The sequence below is a fragment of the Cupressus sempervirens genome, chromosome 3, assembly GCF_028749045.1.
Source record: "Cupressus sempervirens isolate cs-2001-9-10 chromosome 3, ASM2874904v1, whole genome shotgun sequence".
In the NCBI taxonomy this organism is placed as follows: Eukaryota; Viridiplantae; Streptophyta; class Pinopsida; order Cupressales; family Cupressaceae; genus Cupressus; species Cupressus sempervirens.
The window spans coordinates 231,970,898-231,992,411 of record NC_143120.1 but is presented as its reverse complement, the minus strand read 5'-3'; the positions used below and the strand labels follow the sequence as shown (position 1 = coordinate 231,992,411).

The following is a 21,514-nucleotide window of genomic DNA, read 5'->3' as shown; positions in this document are numbered from 1 at the left end:
CATATGACGAGGATTCATTGTCAGCACCAACACCAACACCAACACCAACACCAACACCAACTACATCTAGAATGTATATCGAGTCACAACCACAACCGCAGCCACAGTGGACTACTAGGGCTGGACCCCCTCCCACTCCCATAGTTTTTACTAGAGCGAATGGGAAGGGGAAGAGGAAGATGTATAGACTAGTTTCGTATTCTACTTGATATTTGTATTTGCTTATATTTTTACAAAGACAATTTGCTGTTTTTACTTTTCTTTAGAGTTTAGAGTCTTTGACCATGGCTGTCAGCCATCAGCATTCCACATGAGGATGCGATTTCATTACATATTGAATTTATATATATCTGGTTTGTTTTCTCATTTACTGACTCATCAGATGCATCTCCTTGTTGAATTTTGCAAAAAATACTGCATTTCTAATTAAAGTTAAGTCATTTTTAAAATTCTTAATATTTTCCCGAGAAGTTACCGATTCAGCTCTGATATTTGTCAAGAGCTTTTCTTTTTTACCTTGCCAATAAGTGGCAGAGAGTGAGATTTTGAACTATGGTTGGTACAATAGAGTGTTTTTATTTTGGTTTCTTATGAAAGGTTGTCTACAAAATTTATCTTTATTTGCTCCTAGCTTATGATCCATGGCATATTACAGAAGTCTTGAGTTTTCTAATTGCTTGTCAATTGTAATTTTAAACCTGAAACTCTTCTGGGAAAAAAATGTTATGACTCCTGAATTCTTCATATTACTTTCTTTGTTGAATATCACATTATCTGTTTGAAATTCGAAGGAGTAGAAATAAATTTGCTTGGAGCTTCTTAATCTGTTCACTAGCAGCCACCATGCTAAAGCAGGTAATGGCTATTTTCTGATGCATCAAATGTTGTTATATGAAGGTACTGAATGGTTAGAATTGTGTTGTTGCATCTTGAACCTGCATATTTCTAATAATTGAAAAGTAGTTAGCTATGATATTCAAATTCCTTTATCAATTTCTCTCTTCAGTGACACTTGAAGTTCTATGAACAGGAAGAAAGGACATGCAATTTATTGGAGCCTCTAAATAGCACACATTAGCAGATAATTTACAATAGTACACTATCTAAATAACTGTCTTTAAGATGTACACAATGCCACTTCAAACAAAGCTTTGAAACAATGTGAGGAACCATGAACAAGTGGTACAGGCTTATTAGAAAGAAGCTTTACGACTATTGGTAATTAGTGTTAACATAGGTGTTAGGACTATTAGGACACTTAATAATAAGCTAATAGGTCTTTGGGTGGTGATATATGTGTGATAAACAAGTGTCAAATTAATATTAATTTGTTGAGAAACAACTTAATATTATTACATGTCACATAGTTTATTTAATAGGTTATTTTATTAGTGGTACATTTATTGAGTCGTGTCTCTTTAGGAATGTTGCTTCCTACAAAATAGGATTTGAGAATCCTATAAATGTGTATTCTATTGGAATGAAAATAAGTATAGAGGCATGGATTGTTCTGAATAAAATATTTGAAGCTCTCTCTGTCTATATTTTTTTATATGGTATCAGACTGAAGTTGTGTTTGATTTTCTAGTTTGTAATTCTGTCAAGATTTTTAATACATTTACTTTGTGCTCTCTTTGTTTGTGTTTGCTCAAATTGAGGAGAAAATGCAGACGAGTATCATTGGTGATTTAAATTGTGCATTTGCTGGCTGCCAATCGGAAGGGAAATACATTTTCTTTGCTGGCCATTTGGGTGTCATTGCTAGACCAATGCTATCAACCGAATATCATAGGCCTTCCTCTCCTCAGGGAATTTGTTCTCAGGCATGGGTTCTCATTCCTTGAACCAAGCCCGAGTTTGTCCCAAGAGTTTGTCTCTTTAGAGTTGGCATGAGGAGTTTCTATCAGTAGGGTAACTTTGATGCTGCAAAAAGACATTGAGAATAACTTCGGCATGGAGGTTTATGGTTGCCAATATATAACTTCTGCTCAACATTCTTGGTCATTGCTGAATTTAGGCTCTTGAATCAAGCCCATTCATACTTGAAGATTGATTAATATCTGCATACATATCTGACTGTTATAGCAAAGGAAGCAAGATTGATAGGAAAAAGAAACTGAGACTTCGAGTTTGAATTTTTTTTTGTCATTCAATGTCATGACATACTTTTTGTCTTATAATTATCACGGTTCTTGTGTTGCCCATCTCGTATAATTCCCAAGCTCTTTATCTCAATCAAATGGTCTGTGGTTCAAATATTCCAATTGTTCATATCGTGACCTGCAAGCAAATTAGAATATATAAGATAAGATAAATTTATTAATGTCCAACAAGAGACCACCAAAAGGGTCCTAAAAGCTTACAAACTAGGAAACTGCCAACAACAGGAATACCAAATGGTAACCTAGAAAGAGCAAAACAAGAAAGCAAAGGAGAATGCCAAGGGAAGGACTACAAGTCCATCCTCGGCTGGAAGAAATCCAGAACCGAAGGCCAGCCATAGAGAAAGCAATAATGGTGACATAAGTGTTGAAGTTCACTTACAAAAGGTAAAACTTTGGTTGGTCCATCTGCATTTCTAAACAAGGAACTAGGCTTGTCAATCTGCATCTGTTAGCATCATGTGAGGTGTTTCATCGGCTGCCTCAGCATTATTTGAAAAAATTGGTTTAGATCTTATATAAATCTTACTATTAGTTGTATGAGAGGACTGATGGAGACTTATTTTACTCTCCATTTTTATCATAAAGAATGAGCGAACATAATGAGTTAGAGTTCTGTTGATGCATCCTATTCCCAGATTCCAGATTCTTTTTGCTGTTATATAATGTTCTATATTGGTGACTGCACACTGTATTGGGTGTCATTGTCTTTGACCATCATCTCGATTCCGGATAGAATGATGTGTAGAGATTTTTAATTGTGCAATCTGGAATCATAAACAAAACAGGTAAGCTTTTCAGAAAAGTCTTCAAGAGAAATGTGTTCCCATATGCTAGAGTGGTAGTGAGAAGACATAAGAAATTGCAGAATGATATTTAAGCAATCAGACAAAAGAATGACACTCTCAACTCTTTACTATGTCGTGCTGAATACATATAAAGCTATATCATCATTCACTTTGGTTGAAGTTCCCGATTCTGGAGTAGCAGAGTACTGGTGTCTTCATCAACTTCTTTGATTTCAAAGGCACTGCTGGTGATCTCAGAAAAGGAATGATATTGGACATTATGCCACTGCATCTAAGGTTAGAGCAGAATAGAGTGAAGTCTGCTTGTTGAAGGTGTTTAACCATGCTTGGATTAAATCTGGAATAATTTATATGCTCTGTTAATGGCTCTCTCTGATATACCACAAGAAGTAGAAAGTGCTCATTTGCAAGAATATGCCATGCAAGCTATATTAAGACAATATGGATTGGAATGAACAGACCAAGGAAGCATCAGACTACATGATAGCATGGAGATATGAAATATTAGGAGGAGAATGCACGCTGGAATGATGGAGTTCTTAATTTCCACGACTCATAGAGTAGTCTGAGCATGAACAAATGTATTCATGACTTCAATCATTCTTCAATAAATTTATTTCTAATTGGTTTTTTGTTATCAATGCAGGCATATGGAGAAATATGGAAGCATCCATGACTAGACAGAAAATGATTTGGGACATCAAAAACGAGGGCAATAGAAGATTACTACCAGAAATGATTTACCGCAATATGTGCCAAACTTATTTCACAAAGAAGGAAGTGACTTCTAGATTTCAAGTGCCGGAGATATTTCTCGAGAGGATATATGCGACTTCTGAATCATTCCTTATCTTTGGCATGTGAGATGCGACAGAGGTTTGGAGATATGAGGATTAAAAAAGGAGGCATAATATACATCTTCAGAATCTCGTGACTATCCCCATTCGTGGATAGTAAACATGATTTCGAGAGAGAAAATTGTGCGCTATGTCTATGGTGAACATGTGCGGGGAGGGTATGATTTTTGCGTCTTGAAGTATTGAACTCCCAATGAGCCCACGCATCACATTTAGCAAGTGAATGACCACGCCTTGATCGCTCTTAGCTCGAGCATAGAGGAAAGAGTGATGCAAAAGAGAACACTGATGATGAATCAAATCGAGTTTTGTGCTGTTAAAAGGTGAAAGCCATTTTGCACATAATGCCTACCATGGAGATTTACATGCCCTTGGACAATTTCAACTTATTATTAAGTTAATCGAAAAATCTCAGAAAATTTATTATATATTACTAGCCGCCTTCATTTCATGGGGTAATTCATTATCATTATTATCTAGGTTAGAAGGCAGTTGCAATTAGGATGTGTTGGTTCGTATTAGCACCCTTTCACATTTATAAATATATGAGATGTAAAACACAATAGACAATTCATATTTATTTTAATGTTTCATATTATGATGCACTTATGATGTATTGTATTCTTTGATTGGCGAAGAAATAAATTCTTGATTAGAGCCCGTGGATTGAATCATTGGGTGAATTGTATGCGATCTGGATAAATTTGCAATAGATCGATCATCTGTAAGGAGTGTCTTTATTATGATTTTATTTCTAGCATAATTATTTATTTTAAATTTTAGAGTTTTAAATTATTATTAAGTTGTGTCCTTTATAAATGTTTTTATTTATTTTCTATAAACATTTTAAAATTTGGATAAGTGGATTGGGTTATTATTGCATTTTAAATTTGATAAGCATAGATATTGTGAAATATTTAATTGTTTCTGTATTTATGTCTAGTTTGTCTCCATATCACAGGAGTTAAAAGTGTATCCTAGACTAGTTTAAAATTGCGTTCATATAATTGATCCGTTGCGTTTGAATTGTTAAAATTGTATATAGTTTAAATACATTGAACTTTATAAAGTTGTATGTGTCAACTTATAATATTGACTCTGATTGCCCATTTAATTAAGCACTGGTCTTTATATTACTCTTGATTCGTAATCCATATGCTAGCAACTGTTTCATTTCTTTTTATTGAGGAATTAATATATTCATTTGTTGTGTTCATTCTTTATTTAAAACATTATCTCATTTATTATTCTCAATTCGTAATTTGCAATCTTAAAGCTTTCTATAATTCTTCCCATTTTGAAAGCTTCCATTGTTTTCGTGTTCTAATCAATCTGCTATAAGCATCTTGGGCTCAAGTGTTTTGTTCAGGATCAAGTACACCCGCCTTGGTTTTGCAGAGCTAGAAGCGCAAGGGATTTGGATCTCATCGATCAATCCTATCAAGTTGGCCTTAACCAGTTGGATATTCGAGCATTGAGCAGGCAAGGCTCGTAGGATTCCAATCTGCGATTTTGGGAACCAACAAGGACAATGCAACATTTTTGGTCTTCCAAGTGTCATTCAGTCAAGTTTTTTTTGTGTCCAATTTGTGAGTGTTAAGGTGCATTTTTTGGTGGGGTTCGACACCTCATTTTTAATGGGGGATTTAAAAATTTTAGCCTCAAAGTTTGAAAATATTTCATTACATGGAGAAAGATGGTATATTGATAGAAAAATTCCAAGGTTCAGAGTTCCACAGAAGGCAGATTAAGTTACACTTTATCCTTATTGAAATAGATTAATGAGATGTGTCAAGTGGAGCAACGACAAAGCCAACTGATGTTGATGAAATGGCAAGGTGAATTGCAAAGGATAGAAGGGCAGTAACCTTGATTGACCTTGAACTGTCAGATGCATACCTCCATCATATCAACTTAACGAAGACCTCAAAGGAAATGTGGGATGAGGTGAATACTTCGTTTAAATCACAAGCAACAAGTGCAAAGATGAGCTTAAAGCAAAAATTGTTTGGGCTAAAAATGATAGATGATGATAACATTGTTCAGCATATTAGTAAGTTTTTCAAGGTATATTGATAGAAAAATTCCAAGGTTCAGAGTTCCACACAAGGCAGATTAAGTTACACTTTATCCTTCTTGAAATAGATTAATGAGATGTGGTAAGTGGAGCAACGATAAAGCCAACTGATGTTGATGAAATTGCAAGGTGAACTGCAAAGGATAGAAGGGCAGTAACCTCGATTGGCCTTGAATTGTCAGATGCATATCTCCATCATATCAACTTAACGAAGACCTCAAAGGAAATGTGGGATGATGTGAATACTTCGTTTAAATCACAAGCAACAAGTGCAATGATGAGCTTAAAGTGTTTACCGCATAGATTAATTAAGTATTGCACATAGATAATGAACTCGAACAGCAACAACAGTACTCCTTTATTCGCATATGCCAACAGATTACATACAGAGCATCAGATAAGATAAGATGATTTACAATGTACCCAGACGGGGTATAAATACTTCCCGCCAAACCTTCCTGAAGGGGTCTTTCGTCTACATAACAATCCTAATCTACTTGTCGGCTACAAATTACAAAATCTTCGACGGCATAACCTAGTCGGCTACAGAATGCAAAATCTACCGACGACATCATCCCCCCCAAAAAGAAAAGTAGTCTCCTGACGACTAACAAAATATCCAAGACAAATTAACAAACAAAATACATTAACTGGCTAACTACAACAAGATAGATCTGTTTCTGTCACATCACTTTCACATTTGTCCCGTGCCTGTACCAAACCACGATGCATCCGTAGCCTCTGCTAGCACAATGCTGTCTCCTTAATCAAGCTGACCTTGATAACCACCTGTGCTTCCAACTCTAGGTACACTGAGCCAAGTGTCGCTATATGCCTTCAATTGGATGGTCAACTCCTCCCGAGCTCTCTATACATCCACCAAGACAACCTCACATCCAACACCTACTCCAAGTGCCTCTGGTACACAGACACTCAATGCCTACAGTAGCTCCAAGTCTCATTAACTGGTCACACTTCCCACGAACGATAACTACAACGATTGAGGGTCTAGGGGGCATCGCCCTCAGCAGGGTCGAGGGGTAGCGCCCTCACGGGGTCTTGGGGCAGCGCCCGGGTGCGCTTGCGGGGACAAAGTTCACACCTTAGCCACCTGTCTTGCCGCTGAAAGAAGTATTAAGCCGCGGAGAAAGAACGCAACTTGCGGATGAACAAGGATTGCTGCGGGAAAGAAGTTTATAGTCAGGCTGCGGAGGAGAAAGGACTTCCCGCGGAGACATTAGGCCACTGAAGACAAAGGACTCCTCGCGGAGTCGCAGCCCGCATAGGCAAGGGCCTTCCCGCGGAGCCATAACTCGCGGAATAGGTGTCCGCGGGTCTTCTCGCTTGCATTTTTTTTTTTGATTAACTCTGTACAATATTTACATATATATAGTATTTACAGTCGTTCTTTTCTTAGTTGTTCGTTCACGGAGGTGCGTTACTTCTTTCATGGTAGACATTCAACTTCGAACTATTCACTGCGTCAACCACTTCCTTTCTGTCTAGCATCCATAGTTTTATTGCTCCATTGTCACCTACCTTTCAGATCTGGTATGGCCTGACCCATCTGATCTTAAACTTTCTTGGTTTGATTTCACTCCGCCCGTCATACTTCAGTACCAATTGGCCCGGCTGAAACTTGTTGAGCTTTAGATGCTTATCACGCTACGCTTTGCGTCTGTTCTGTGTCACCTCCGTGGCCCATTGTGCCTCTAGTCGTCGCTCATTTAGATTATTTCCTTGTTGTCGGCACCCGTCAACTAATTCTATGATGCGGTGTATTCTTTTCTTTCTGTGCAGTCCGTTCACCATATACTAGACAGTGGGATCTTTCTTTTTCCTGGGTTCGGACTGTATGTTCTTCCCCTCAGTGTCAGCCGTAACTGCCTTTTCTTCTTCCGCTTCTCTGTATTCCTTCGAACATTCATTTTCCTCTGTTTTCTCACCTTCGTCGACCCTTAACATATTACAACTCGGAAACAGTTTGTAGTCTTCTATCTGCTATTGGAAAAGGCCATTCACCGAGTCTAGGTTGTCGTCATTCGATCCTCCTAGTCTCAATACTCCTTCGTCCAGTTCCATTCTCCTCTTTCCTTCGTCATCACTTTCGCCTTCACCTTCTGAATCTGATGATGTTGCCTCCTCACCTATCATTTGTGTGTGCAGGTCAATTAGGAATCTTTTGCCTCCGCGCTCCATTGATAGGGTATTTCGTTTCCAATTATGTTTTACTTTTGCTTGCACCAACCAATTCCATCCCAGAATAGCATCATATCCTTTTCTTTTCAATGGAATGACCACGAAGTCCAATAAAAATGGTTGCATTCCAATAGTTACCGGTTGCGCCCTCAAGATTCCCAATGGTTTGATCCTATGCTGGTCTGCTGTGAGCAACTGCAATGTAGGTGGCCACAACGTTGGCTTTCCCAACTTCTTCTAGGTGTCCTCTGGTAACACATTCACGCCGGACCCTCCATTGACAATTGTGTTTGTCAGAACATTTCCCAAAATCCCCATCTCGACGACTGCCGGATGCCTTCCCGTTGTGAGTGCCATAAGCATTGGGTCTGTCGTCGTCGTTCCACTACTATCCCTTCCGATTTCCTCCGTTGCTTTCAGAAGTAGTGTAGAATTCAGAATGGCCGTCCATAATTGGGGCATTGTGAGAAGGTCACTTAATTTGATCGGGACTTCCATTTGCATCACCTGCTTTATTATGTTTTGCTCGGCGCAGTTCCTTGTTGAGGTGCCGGTGGTGTCTTTCAACTGAGATGTCTCCACTTGTGATGCCTTTTCAATTTCCGCCCGCGCTTCCCCCGATTTCCTATTTTCTTTTGACGGGTCCGGGTACACCTTTGCTTGCCTCCGTGTAATTGCCAGAACCTCCTCTTCGTCTGTTCCAACAGTGATCAAATTTACTCCGGATTTTGGGCACTTGGCATCTTCATGGTCGTCGGGTCCGCACCATCTGCATAATAATTTCAGTGTTTGTTGTTGTACAATCCCGCGCAAAATGACCCCACAAATTACATGCTCGGCATTGAACGATTGGCCGTCCGTTTGCATCATACTGGATTCAACTTCAGTTGCCATTGTTATTGTTATTGTTTGCATTGTTATTGTTGTTTTGCCCTCTGCTATTATTCCTGTACCCACTCGAAGTGGCACCATCAATGTTTGCATTTCTATTCCCTCCTGACGTGGAAGTTGCCTATGCCAGAAACACCTGTTGAGGTCCTCTGGTTTTCATGTTAAAGGGACATTCTTTTGTGGAATGTCCCATGATCTAGCAAATCTTGCAAAATTGGTTCTTTGGACAGGACCCTTTAGTATGACCTTCCGTCTTACATCTTGTGCACCACAACTCTCTTACCTTTGTCTCTTTCTGCATGTATTTAAATTCCTTCATCATACGGATCATGTCCTTCTGTAGGGTGCAGACCTTCTTGCTACTCTTTTCATCATCACTGCTATCCTCCCCGAGGACACGTCGTCATCTGAGTCGGAGGAACTATTCTTCTTTTTTGTCCTCTGCTCGCTTTCCAAGTTCATCGCACTGTTGTATGCTTCTGTGTATGATGACGGTGGCACAATTTTCATCTTCTTCCGCAACTTCGGGTGTAGGCCTTCCACGAACCATCTTTTTTGCAGTCCGTTCGCTGGTTTATTTTTCATTTTACTTATCAAATCTTTTAATTTCCTAGCGTAGATGCGAACAATTTCATTCTTCCCTTGCTTCGTATTGTATATCTTTGAGTCAATTTCGTTGTTGTTGCGCAACAGTTGAAATTCGGCAGTAAACTCCTTAAGGTTGTCCCAAGTGGCTAAGTTCTGGGGATCTACATCGACGAACCAATCAATTGCAACACCCCGTAGGGTTGCCGGAAACTACCGCACCCATTCGTTTGTATCTGTTATGCCATTTGCCTTCCAAATCGTTTCGCATGTTTTACAGTGTCGAATCGGATTGGCTGTACAATCACCAGTAAACTTCGGTAACTTTTCTTTTGGCCCTGCCATCACTACTAGGTTTTGTGCACAAGTGTTGTTTGGGCCTGCAACACTGGCGTTGTTCACTCCCACACCGGTGATTTGCAATCCCACACCTGCGGCTTGCTCTCCCACATCGGTGGTCTGCACTCCAGTGATCTGCTCTCCCACATCGGCGGTCTGCACTCCCACACCGGCGGTCTGCTCTCCCACATTGGCAGTCTCAATAGCTGCGAAGCTTGGTGAAGAAGGATCTTCTGAAGTTGTCCCTTTCGGAAGTGTATCGCGGACAAAGAGTTCACTCCACGCTCGTGCTCCCTTGGCACTCTGAGTTGTGCGAGTCGATTCTCTTCCATCGGTGAATACAATTTCAAAAACTCCTCCCTTGCTTCTTCCACCAACTCCACCTGCTGTCGAGTCTCCTCTAACAATTCCTCTGCGCTTCTGTGTCTGTTAGCAATCTTCTGAAACCTCCTTCTACATTCGTCTTGTTGTACCAGAATTAAATTTTCTTGCGCAGTATGGATTCCATCTTTTCCCTTGACCTTATTTCAATCCTTGTTAAGCTGATTTGGCAGTAATCTTCATTCCTCCCACCTTCCATGTTCATGGGGCAATGGTGCCAAATGTTTACCGCATAGATTAATTAAGTATTGCACATAGATAATGAACACGAACAACAACAATAGTACTCCTTTATTCGTATATGCCAACAGATTACATACAGAGCATCAGATAAGATAAGACGATTTACAATGTACCCAGACGGGGTATAAATACTTCCTGCTGAACCTTCCCGAAGGGGTCTGTCGGCTACATAACAATCCTAATCTACCCGTCGGCTACAAAATACAAAATCTCCGACGGCATAACCTAGTCGGCTACAGAATGCAAAATCGACCGACAACATAAAGTAAACATTGTTTGGGCTGAAAATGATAGATCATGATAACATTGTTCAGCATTAGTAAGTTTTTGTCCCTTTCAAATCAACTAGTTGGGATAAGTGCTAAATTAGATGATGATGACTTAAAAGCTATTTTGTCAAATAGCATGCCTCCTAGTTATGGCAACATTGTTTTCACGTTAAATAAAGTACATGCTACTCTAGAAGAAATATTATTTACTTTGATTGATGAAAGAGCCAAGAAAATTGAATCAGCAAACTGCACTGTGTGGAAAAAATAAACATAACCATTTGTCCAACTCTAGTTCTCTTTTGCATGAAAGGAAAATGGTTTCATGTATAACAGAATTTTGAGCTACTATTGCAAGAATAAGGGACACATTTATGAGTTGCACTCAATATGTGAAGGATCTCCTTGATGGAAAGCTAAATACAAATCATGCTTGGCTGCAGATGATGATAAAGAATGCTTTCATGGGATGGCTACTGAAGATCTTCCACAGAAAGATAGTGAGGAGCGTGTTCTTTATTCAAATCAAATGTTTGAATTAGTGATTGGATGTGTTTGTCCCAAATCACTATTGTTGGCTGTTTGTGAGTGGATGTGTTTGCTCCCATTCACAAAATAAGATGTAAGTGATTGGAAGTGTTTGTCCCCAATCATAATTGTTTTGAGCAGATGTGTGTCCCTGTTCATAACCTTGTGTTTGGATAGATATGCTTGCCCCTATCCAAATTTTATGTAAGACATTGGGTAGATATGTTAGTTCCTATCCCTGGTTCCATTTAACAGATATGTATGCCCCTACTTTTTATCTTTTAGTATTTGGTGAGCTGCTATGATTGGTCATCAAGTATTGCGATGTACTATCTCCCCATGTCCACCATAAAGGGTGTCACTAGGAATTGGTGTTCGAATATGTGTTAGGAATATTGAGATGTATAAAATAATAAGTTGTCAGGTTTGTGGTTAGTGATATATATGCGTGATAAATAAGTGCCATATTAATATTAGTTTTTGTGAAAACAACTTAATATTATTATTAGTCACGGTTTGTTTAATAGGTTATTTTATTAGTGGTATGTTTGTTGAGTTGTTAAAACTTAAAACAACTCAGTCTATTTTGGAATCTTGCTTCCTACAACATAGGATTTGAAAATTCTTTAAATTTGCATTGTATTTAAATGAAAAAACAAATAGAAGCACAAATTGTCTTGAGTAAATATTTGCAGTTTCTCTACATTCATTTTTTCTTATAAGGATAAACTGCATAGAAAAGATAAACAATTTGAGGACTTGGGCTGATCTTTGCGGTCCATTATCAGGATGAGTGATAATGTTAATAGATAGGTGATTCCAAGTGCAGCATGAGATGGGCACCTCGTATAAGCACAATAGGGAATACAGTTGATGTGTAATCAGTTTAATACATATGTTTTCCCAAGCATTGATAATTATCATTCAAAACATTAATTGGGCTCTTTCTTATCTTTTCCAAACAAATGAGTTTGATATGATATCAAGCATCATCTGTCATTTTATTTATCACATGACAACTTAAAAATAGGGGTTCAATAGCTGCATAGACTAGTCATGATTGACACTTGTCAAAATTGATAAGAATGGAAAAATTCGAATTCAGTTGTTTTTTGTCATTATTCTGTAATTGAATAATGCCATTTACATGTTATGATAAGATTTGTTTGAACTTGAAGACTGCTATAATTCTACTTGAATCTCTTTGGTGAAATTGTCTTTCAAAAAATATCACATCTTCATGCTTATTTAATTTTATGGATCATTGACCATTGTTCTTTATTTGTGGACAAACACATTCTGTTTGGATTTTCCATATAGCTAGATACTGTTGTAATGCATAGATTATTATTTTTAAGAACCAGATGAGCTGACATTTATAGCAAACATTTTTTTGTTGTTTTTCTGCCAGGCTAAGCTGCTGAAATCTCTGGATGAAGCATGCATCCTGGAGATAATCATCGACCAACTCACAGATACTGATATTTCTCCTTTGACTGAAGCCCTTTTTTTGGTAAAATATTCTGAATTAGATGCAGTAGATGTACTTCACATCTCGCCATGTGTGGTTTTCAATGGCCAAGACCTCCTGGCTGTCATGCGATTGATTGGGCCAAAACTTCGAGTTGTTGATTTAAAAGATATTTCTCTTGGGAAAGATTCCCTTAGGTGGGTCTCTAGAATGATTCTTTCATTTTGACTGCAAATAAGATTTCATCCTTATCTTGCTTCTCTTTCTTGGATCCTGGTGTATTGTAAAAATTCATTTCTTGCTGATTTGGTTAATTTTGTTGAATTACATTTAACTTTGTTTCTCATTGGTTCTTGTATGCTACTATCTGATTTCAATTAATGCTTTAGATGCATGAATTTAGTGTTATTTCCTTTCAACTGGATAGATCAAAGCTAGTTTATACAATAACATCTTATGTTATTTTTTAATGCTATTGTCTGATTTCTGTTAGAGCTCTATGCTTGTCTTGAGATGCAGATCTTAAGCTGTAGCTTTTTCAACTGGATAGATGAAAGCTAGTAAATTCAATAACATCATATATTTTAGTCTTGGTGGTTGGCATGAAGTTTTAATTCAAACTACATTGTACAGGGATCTTTTGGAAAGAGGCTTGCCATGCCAGCTTTTGAACTTGAGTTCCTGTTGTGTCAGGAAATTAAATATGTCAGGGCATTTTTTTGCACTTCACACACTGAAGCTCGATTTTAATAATCTTACCAGCTTGCCAAAAGATTGCTTTATCTCTATGCCAAAATTGAAGAGGCTTTCTATGTGTGAGACTGGAATCACCAATTTCTGGACAACATGTGCTGCATTATCAAGACTTCCATCTTTGTTGGAGCTTCGTTTCCAGAATTGTTTATGTTGTAATGATACAGGAAAATGTCCAGAGTCTTCGTCTGAGAAACTCAATTCTCTTGTACATGAAAGTATTGCTCTAAAACCAACCCATAAAGATTGGAGCACAGACTGGCCTCCTGTTGATCATGGGGGTGTTAGATTTCCAGATTCAGAACTTTCTGAAACAGAAGAAGCAAATTTTCATGACATGTTCTCAGATGATGAGTCAGTGGCACGCTACCATTTAGGTCATAGCTCGAATGATGATTCATCAGATGAAAGTGATACGGATTCAAGATTTCACCTAAGAGAGTTGGTTGCAGCAGATATTCCAACAAATATTCAGCAGCAGACAGGTTTTCTTAGAAATTTGAAAAGACAGAGAAATGAAATCACACACATGGATTATAACAATGCCAATGTCTGGGAGCAACCAACTGAGCATAAAAACGCAGAGGAGAGTTTCTTTGAAACAAATGAATGGTTTTCTTTGAGGAATGAAGAACTATTCTTGATGAGAGACAGGGAAACACATGGAAGTCTCAGTGAAGCTTCTCATAATCCATTTGACTGTTGTATTTCAACTAATACATTTTATTATGCACCTGAGAGAGCCATACCAGGTGGGTTAAGTGCGATAAATAGCGGAGAAGGGACTTCTGGTAATGATCTAAATGTTGCATTCCCAGAAATACCTGTTTCCATTGCAGTCAGACGAGATGCTTCATACCATCCCTCTCCGATTTGCTTTGAGAAACATTATCGAGAATTTATGATTGCCTCATTACCTGGTTTGAAAGTGCTTGACAATGTGCCTATATCTCAGTCGGAGAGGGAAAGAGCGCAAAAAACATTTTCTCAACATTTTGAATTGCTGCCATACAATAAGAGAGATAAAGAAAATGTCATTAACATTTTAAATGGACGTGAAACTGGGATAGGTCCTGGACTACAAAAGTCTTCCAAATTAAAACAGTTTGGCATGGCCAGTGGTAATGCTGTTGCATTTCATAAATCTATTTGTGCAGCCAAAATGGCAGCATGGCCAGATATTCACCCTATCTCTAAGTCGAAAAAATGCCTTAATGAGACTAATAATAAGTTTCGACCCCGGCAATTTGAATATCACCCAATAGATTCTAGTTTGATGGTCTTTGGGACTCTGGATGGAGAAGTAGTTGTGATCAACCATGAAAGTGGTAAACTTGTTGGTCATGCTCAGTCAGTTGGAGCAAATCGTAGCGTTCTTGGGCTGTGTTGGTTCAGCAAGGACCCTACAAAGGTATGTTGAGCTTATACTTGATGATTAAATTAGATTGATTTCAAATTTCGCGGCAAATTTGGGCTTGATTTTGGTTCTGAAGTCAGATCAATTTATTGTTGGCAGGGGATATTGTGCTTCTATATTTTTAGATTGACTTTTCTTAATTGAAACATAACTGTGACGCTTAATTCACAATTGGGATCCTCTTTACTTTCTTTTATAGATGATATAAATTATTATCAAAATTTTATTCCTTTCATTAATCTTATTAGTGTTAAGTTGCACTTTTTATCAATTGCCATGTACAGCTTATTGCTGGCTCTGACAATGGCACTTTACAATTATATGATGTGAACCGGATGCGTTCAGCACTAGTTCCTGGAAGATATGGTGCAAACAGCAGTAATAGGAACCCTTCCTCTTATACATATGAAGAGTTTGAGTCATTAACATCTGTCCATATCAATTCAACAGATGATTATTTTCTTGCTAGTGGCTATTCAAAACATGTTGCTCTGTATGATATTTGCAGTGGGAGACGTTTGCATGTTTTTGAAGATCTTCATGGTGAACATATAAATGTTGTTAAATTTTCTCATCATTCCCCCAATATATTTGCTACTTCATCATTTGACAAGGACATCAAGATGTGGGATTTACGACAGAAGCCAACACATCCTCTTTATACAATTACCAGCACAAGAGGAAATGTGATGGTCTGCTTCGCTCATGACGATCATTATATTCTTTCTTCAGCTGTGGATAACGAGGTATTTTTATGATGAATAGATTGTGATTGTTTTTTTGGGTTGTGCAAAATTTTTAATAATGCTTGAAACAAATTGCATGGCTAACTCAAAAAATGGTTGTATAGGTTAAGCAACATTTAGCTGTGGATGGGAGGCTACATACCAAATTTGACATTGCATCTACAGGAGGTGTTCAGAACTACACTCGATCATATTACATGAATGGGAAAGATTATATTATTAGTGGGAGTTGTGAGGAAAATGTTGTTCGTATTTGCTGTGCTCAGACTGGTAGAAGGCTTAGGGATCTTGCCCTTGAGGTATTTCCTTTTTTGTTGTGAATATAAAGAAGTCCCTAATCTAGATAAGTGTAGTTTCTTTTATCAATTGCATGTTCATTATCATTTTTTCAAGTGCATATATTTCGTCTGATGGGAGAGTATTAAATCAAATGGACGGCTATATGGAAATGGTGCAAGTATGTAAGCACAAAATGAAATAAAATATTTTTCATAATTCACACGAAATACTATTGAACTGCAAGCATGCTATATGACAGTGTGCAATAAAAAGAATAACATTTAGTCCTATATGTACTCAAATTTTCATCAATTTTGGATTTAGAGACTTTTAAAAAAAACTAATTTGACTATCACTTAAACAACGACTGGATCACCATGGTCATCATTTTCTTTCATGATAGAAAATATTGCCTGGCTGTTGGCATGTTTTAAGGATGTGATGTTTTCTGAGAATAATTAAACTAGTGTTGATTTTTTTGGAAATTTGAGTATTTGACTTATTAGTAGTGATCGTACGAAGTACTAACAACTGTATTGTTGCAGGGGCGTGGTTCAAGAAGTTCCTTGTACGTGCAGTCTTTGCGTGGTGATCCTTTTCGGGTGAGATTTCTCACCTTGCATGTGGCAAGCTTTTTTCAGTTCCATCAACTTGCAATCACCGATTGAATGCATTTACTTTTTGAATATATAAATTGTTTTGTCCTTTTCATTGAGCTCTATGTTCTTTACAGACAAATTTCCATTAATCAGAAATTATTATATTTCCATAAACTATATTTTTCAATTTGCACAACCATGCTTCCTTTTTTAATTGCAGAATAAGATTCTTGAAAGAGATTCCTAATGGCCCTTGAGAACTCACTCTTTTGGTTGTCTTAAAAGTTCAATATTATATTCATATATTCCAATTTGAATATATACATCTATGATATCATTCCTGATGAGTGGTTGCTTTCAATTACAATTTAAAAGGATGGTCATCGATACTTTTCAAATGCAAATCTAAGGCTGAACTTATGGGTTCTATGATTAATCATTTAATAATATGAAACCTTTCTGCATGGTAGTTCACCTGTATGTTATCTAGTTTTCTTATTCCTTCCAACATAATAATACAGCTCATTAGTAACAGTGGTGGGCAATGCAGCTAGAGACATTGATTCCATCCCCACAAACACATGAATATTCGCTTAACCCTTTCCTTGTAACAACTGCCCTCAGTTATCTTTGTGCAAAGAATGGTGGAGAAACACAGAGAGTTATGGTTTTATGGTGGCGGGTCGAGTAGCGGGTACCAGAGACTGCAAGGAGATCAATGGGAATGTAGAAGCCTCCTGGCATGGTGCCTGCCTAGAAGGGCTTGGGAGGCTCCGCAAAGGAATTTGAGCTGTTGGGGACACGAGGAGTTGCAACTAAACTGAGGTCTGAAAGACTTTGGAAGGGACTTCTGCGGATACTTAAAATTGGTTCAGGGAAGTGAGATGGGTTTAAAAGGCTAGAAACCAAGTAACGGAGACTGAAAAACCTGTCTCAGCCTACTTAGACAGCAAAGGGAAAATCAGTAATGGTGGACAACACAGTCATCTTAGCGCATATTGCAGCAGAGGGTTGGAAAGATATTGTGAAGTTGTACAAGTAAAGGGCATTCTTCATGAAATGGGGAGGACAGCTAACATGGAATATGGAAATGGTATGACGAAAATTGGGGTAAGCACTTTCCTTTGAAAACCCTACTGAACGGATTTCTTTTAGTTATTACTTGTAATGCAAGGGAGAAACAATGGATGATTTATAATGGTCTGTTTCTGATGGGAGGCATTGTTTTTTATTATCAAAGACTGGTTGCCAAATTTCAACCCAAAACAAGCTTTAATTGGGTAAATCTCAAATTGGGTAAAATTTTAGAACTTACCTCATGAAATCTGGATGAGGATTACTGTTAAGAATTATAGGTAACAAGCTTCGAAAGCTTTTAAAAGCAGATGAAGCCATAGAGAAAAATGATTTCAGAATGTATGCTAGAATATGCATAGCATGGAGACCCCATCCTCCATTGCCACACATGCAGGAGATTTTGACTAGTGAAGGAATATGGTGAAGAAGATCGAGGTAGAGAAGGTTATAGAAAAATGCAACAAATGTAAGTCCCAGGGTGATTAGACAAAGGAGTGTTTGATTGACAAGAAGGGTAGAGGTCTTGAACAAGACCTCACGGAGACAAAATTAGCAGCTATGATAGAAAATCAAAAAGGGGACTTGGATGGAACGGCTTCTGTAGTAGGATGGATCCAAAGGGGACAAAAAATAAAAACTGTGACCAGTTGCAACATAGAGTGGATATGCATGTTGATGGAAGGGGAAGGTCTCATGTTCCTGGTTCAGAATCCCACTTAGAGAGGGCACTATGGAAGACTGGTAGATTCAAAACCAGGAAACTGGGGTAAAGGAAAATAGGCAGCAAGAATTGCCTCTGGGTCTGGTGATAAGGGAGAGAAAACAGAGAGTTAGGCAGCTGAGAAAGGGAGTCTAGATTGGTTTCCAGGGGTATGGGCGATAAAGAGGATACTTGTGGAGCTTTGGTGGAGGATGACAGCTATAAGGCAATAGTAACAAAAGGTGTAAATGAAGAAATCAGAAATGATCCTCAGAAGGAACCAACAAGCGTTCAATATGGAGAGGAGATTGGTTAGAGTGCAATGATTTTTAAAGATATTCATATGTCTCCAATTTGAGAAGATCTTAGGATTGAGAAAGAAAGGTCAAAGGATAATGGACTGGCTGGTCAGGAGGGAGAGGAGGACATCCTTGGAGTAGTAGATGGAGAAGGGAAAAGAACTATTAGTCAAAATAAGCCTGGATCCCAGAAAATTAATATAGGGGGTAGAAGAACCAGAGGTAGAAAGTCCAATCAAGAACTTTTGGAAATGGTTGGTAATATGAAAGATCAGAGCAAACTGAGATCCAGCAGGGACTTGTTCTCTCCTGGGCAACAATGAAGATCCTTGTGTAGAATGTTATGGGTTGCAATGCCCCTAGCAGGAGACACTTGATCAAGCAGTGTTTGATCAGGAAAAACCTGACGTGATTTGCATACAAGAAAGTAAAGCAGGAAGAAGCAACATCACTTTTAGGTGCAAGGAAATTTTGGTCTGGAATTTTTCTGAGTTCTTATAGGGCTTCAGGCAGACTATACATTTTATGGAATCCAAGGACAGTCAAGGTGGAGTACATTTCTCATTCAAGGAACTGGCAGCTGGTTGAAGTCATATGATGCATTTGCAGAACAAGGTAATTTTGTTTAATGTTTATGAACCGACAAACACATGAGATAAAAAGACAGCACAGAGAGCCATCTCAGAATTAATGGGAGGTTTTCATCCTTGGGTAAGGTTGCAATGCAACCCTCGAGTTGGCTGAAATGAGAGGTGGGAAGGGAATATTGGGAAATGTTCAAACTGCTTTCTAGAACTTTGTCACAAGGAACAGGCTGTGGGAAGCTAAGGCACAAAATGGGGTGTTTATGTGGACCAATAAAAGGCAGGTGTTCTCCAATATATTAGAAAAGCTAGACTGGTTTTTCTTGGCTGGTTGATGGGACTCTCTTCCTTCGATTTTTGAGGCTTCAATTCTCCCTTTTACTTGCTCAGATCACTTTCCTGTGGCCTTAACTTCGCAGAAGGATTCAACTCCTTTTAGGTATGCTTTCAAGTTTGAAAAGTTGTGGTTCCGTGAAGTAGGATATACATTGACTCTTGCAAAATGGTGGTATAACTCTCCAGCATGTATGGGAGACAAAGGTTTTTTTTCAAGAAATTCCATTTCGTTCAAAGTATTTTGAAGGCATGAAATCAAATTCACTTAAAAGACATTTTTGCTGAAAAAACGGCTATAGGTCATCTTGAAGCATTGTACAACACTTCGATTTTAGATGGTATGGAGCAAGTGGTTTTCTCATGAAAAAGGATCTAAAGGTTCGATACAATGAGTTTCTAGCAAGAGAAGAAATATACTGGTGCTAGAAATCGAGAGAAAATTTGGCAATTGAAAGATCTATGATGGATCTCTTTTGCTGATCTGCTTTAATTTATATATTTTGAAATCTGTTTTCCTGTTTATTTATGTTTTCTTGTAGAACTGGACAGAAGTGCAAAAAGGTTTGTTTGTTTTTGATGGTTTTATAACATAGAAAGGAATAGGGAACAACAACCATGAAACACGACTGAAATAAATAAGGTATTCAGTAAAAATCAGAATTATTGCAAACCGTAATAGGCAGATTTGTTTGAATTATAGAGCCAAGCAATAAATCCAATGCATTTCCCAAAGCTCACATACAAATTTGATGTCAAACTGGAAGGTGAAGATTGTTCTTGAATCCAGCATACATTTGGAGGTGAATACAAGCAATACTCTATACACCACGTGGTGTATCTGCTGCAAATGGCATCCCACAGGCTGCAATGAACAACGTCCCAATTGGAAAGATGACATGCCACACTGAAACCCCAATCAGAATTGATGCCTCTGTCCCTAATCACCATGCACAATACCTAAGAGATTCAATGCCAAAGATTGTTGAGGGCTACATCCCAACCAATCACTAACCTGGGGTTTGCATCCTAGACTAGAAATTGCCCATTTAGAGAAAGTTCATAAACAAGTTGTCAAATATGCAAAAGATGATTTTAGAATGAAGCTTTGATCTCCTTATAACCCCTCTCAATTTCAAATCGAACCCTAAGTGTCTCCAAGTGGCGTTGGGTAGTGAAAGTGTTATAATTTCTTATTTTAAAGTGGTCATGTTACTAGAAAATGACCTTTTTCCTCAAAGACAAAAATATGTTCACTGAATTGCCTTGAGACCAAAGAGAAAGATTTAGAGAATTTTGAGACCTTTCCAACGAGCTATCACACCATAGGATGTGCATCCAGATGAGGCCACCAACCCCTTATTACTCCAAAATGGCTAATAACTTAGCCTTATTTAATTATTAAATGCTAACTTAGGAAATATTAAAAATATAATCCAAATAGCCACAAAATGCCCAACTGACATCACAAACCATAAAATCATCCTGTCACCTGTCTGTGACTGAAGTTGGAAATCAAGGATCCACTGGCAGTCTTATCCCTAAAATTTAGGGATGCTCCTAAAATTTAGGAAACAAGCCCTATCCCTCTGAAACTGAACCCAAAGAGTAATCTCATGGAGACCCAACCCTGGGCAAGATCATACCTCCTAAAAAGTAGGAACTATCTCCTAAAAACAAGGAACGTCTCCCAACTGATCAATAACTACCAGAACATCAAGTCCCCAACACTGAATAACCATACTAGGTCTCTATCCAACCCTGTCAGCCTACAAGACCCCATAATAAGCTGACTCACATGTCTCTGCTAGACGGAACTAAAAGAGGGGACACGACAGCGACCATAAAACAAAATTCTTTCACAGCTCTGTGAAAACAAAAATGTCATTCATAGGATATCCTCAGTTGTGACTAGG

The 21,514-nt window shown here is 38.1% G+C and overlaps 1 protein-coding gene across 1 annotated transcript in view; it reads left to right on the top strand.

Annotated features, from left to right (window-relative positions):
- The window catches only part of LOC149565700 (transducin family protein / WD-40 repeat family protein), an 84,196-nt gene that overhangs the window by 46,056 nt on the left and 16,626 nt on the right, over positions 1-21,514 (top strand). The window contains exons 3-7 of the mRNA XM_089819198.1: positions 12,752-13,008; positions 13,445-14,975; positions 15,266-15,727; positions 15,832-16,026; positions 16,552-16,608. Coding sequence (XP_089675324.1) covers positions 12,752-13,008; positions 13,445-14,975; positions 15,266-15,727; positions 15,832-16,026; positions 16,552-16,608 — 2,502 coding nt within the window. The remainder of the gene's footprint in view (positions 1-12,751; positions 13,009-13,444; positions 14,976-15,265; positions 15,728-15,831; positions 16,027-16,551; positions 16,609-21,514) is intronic.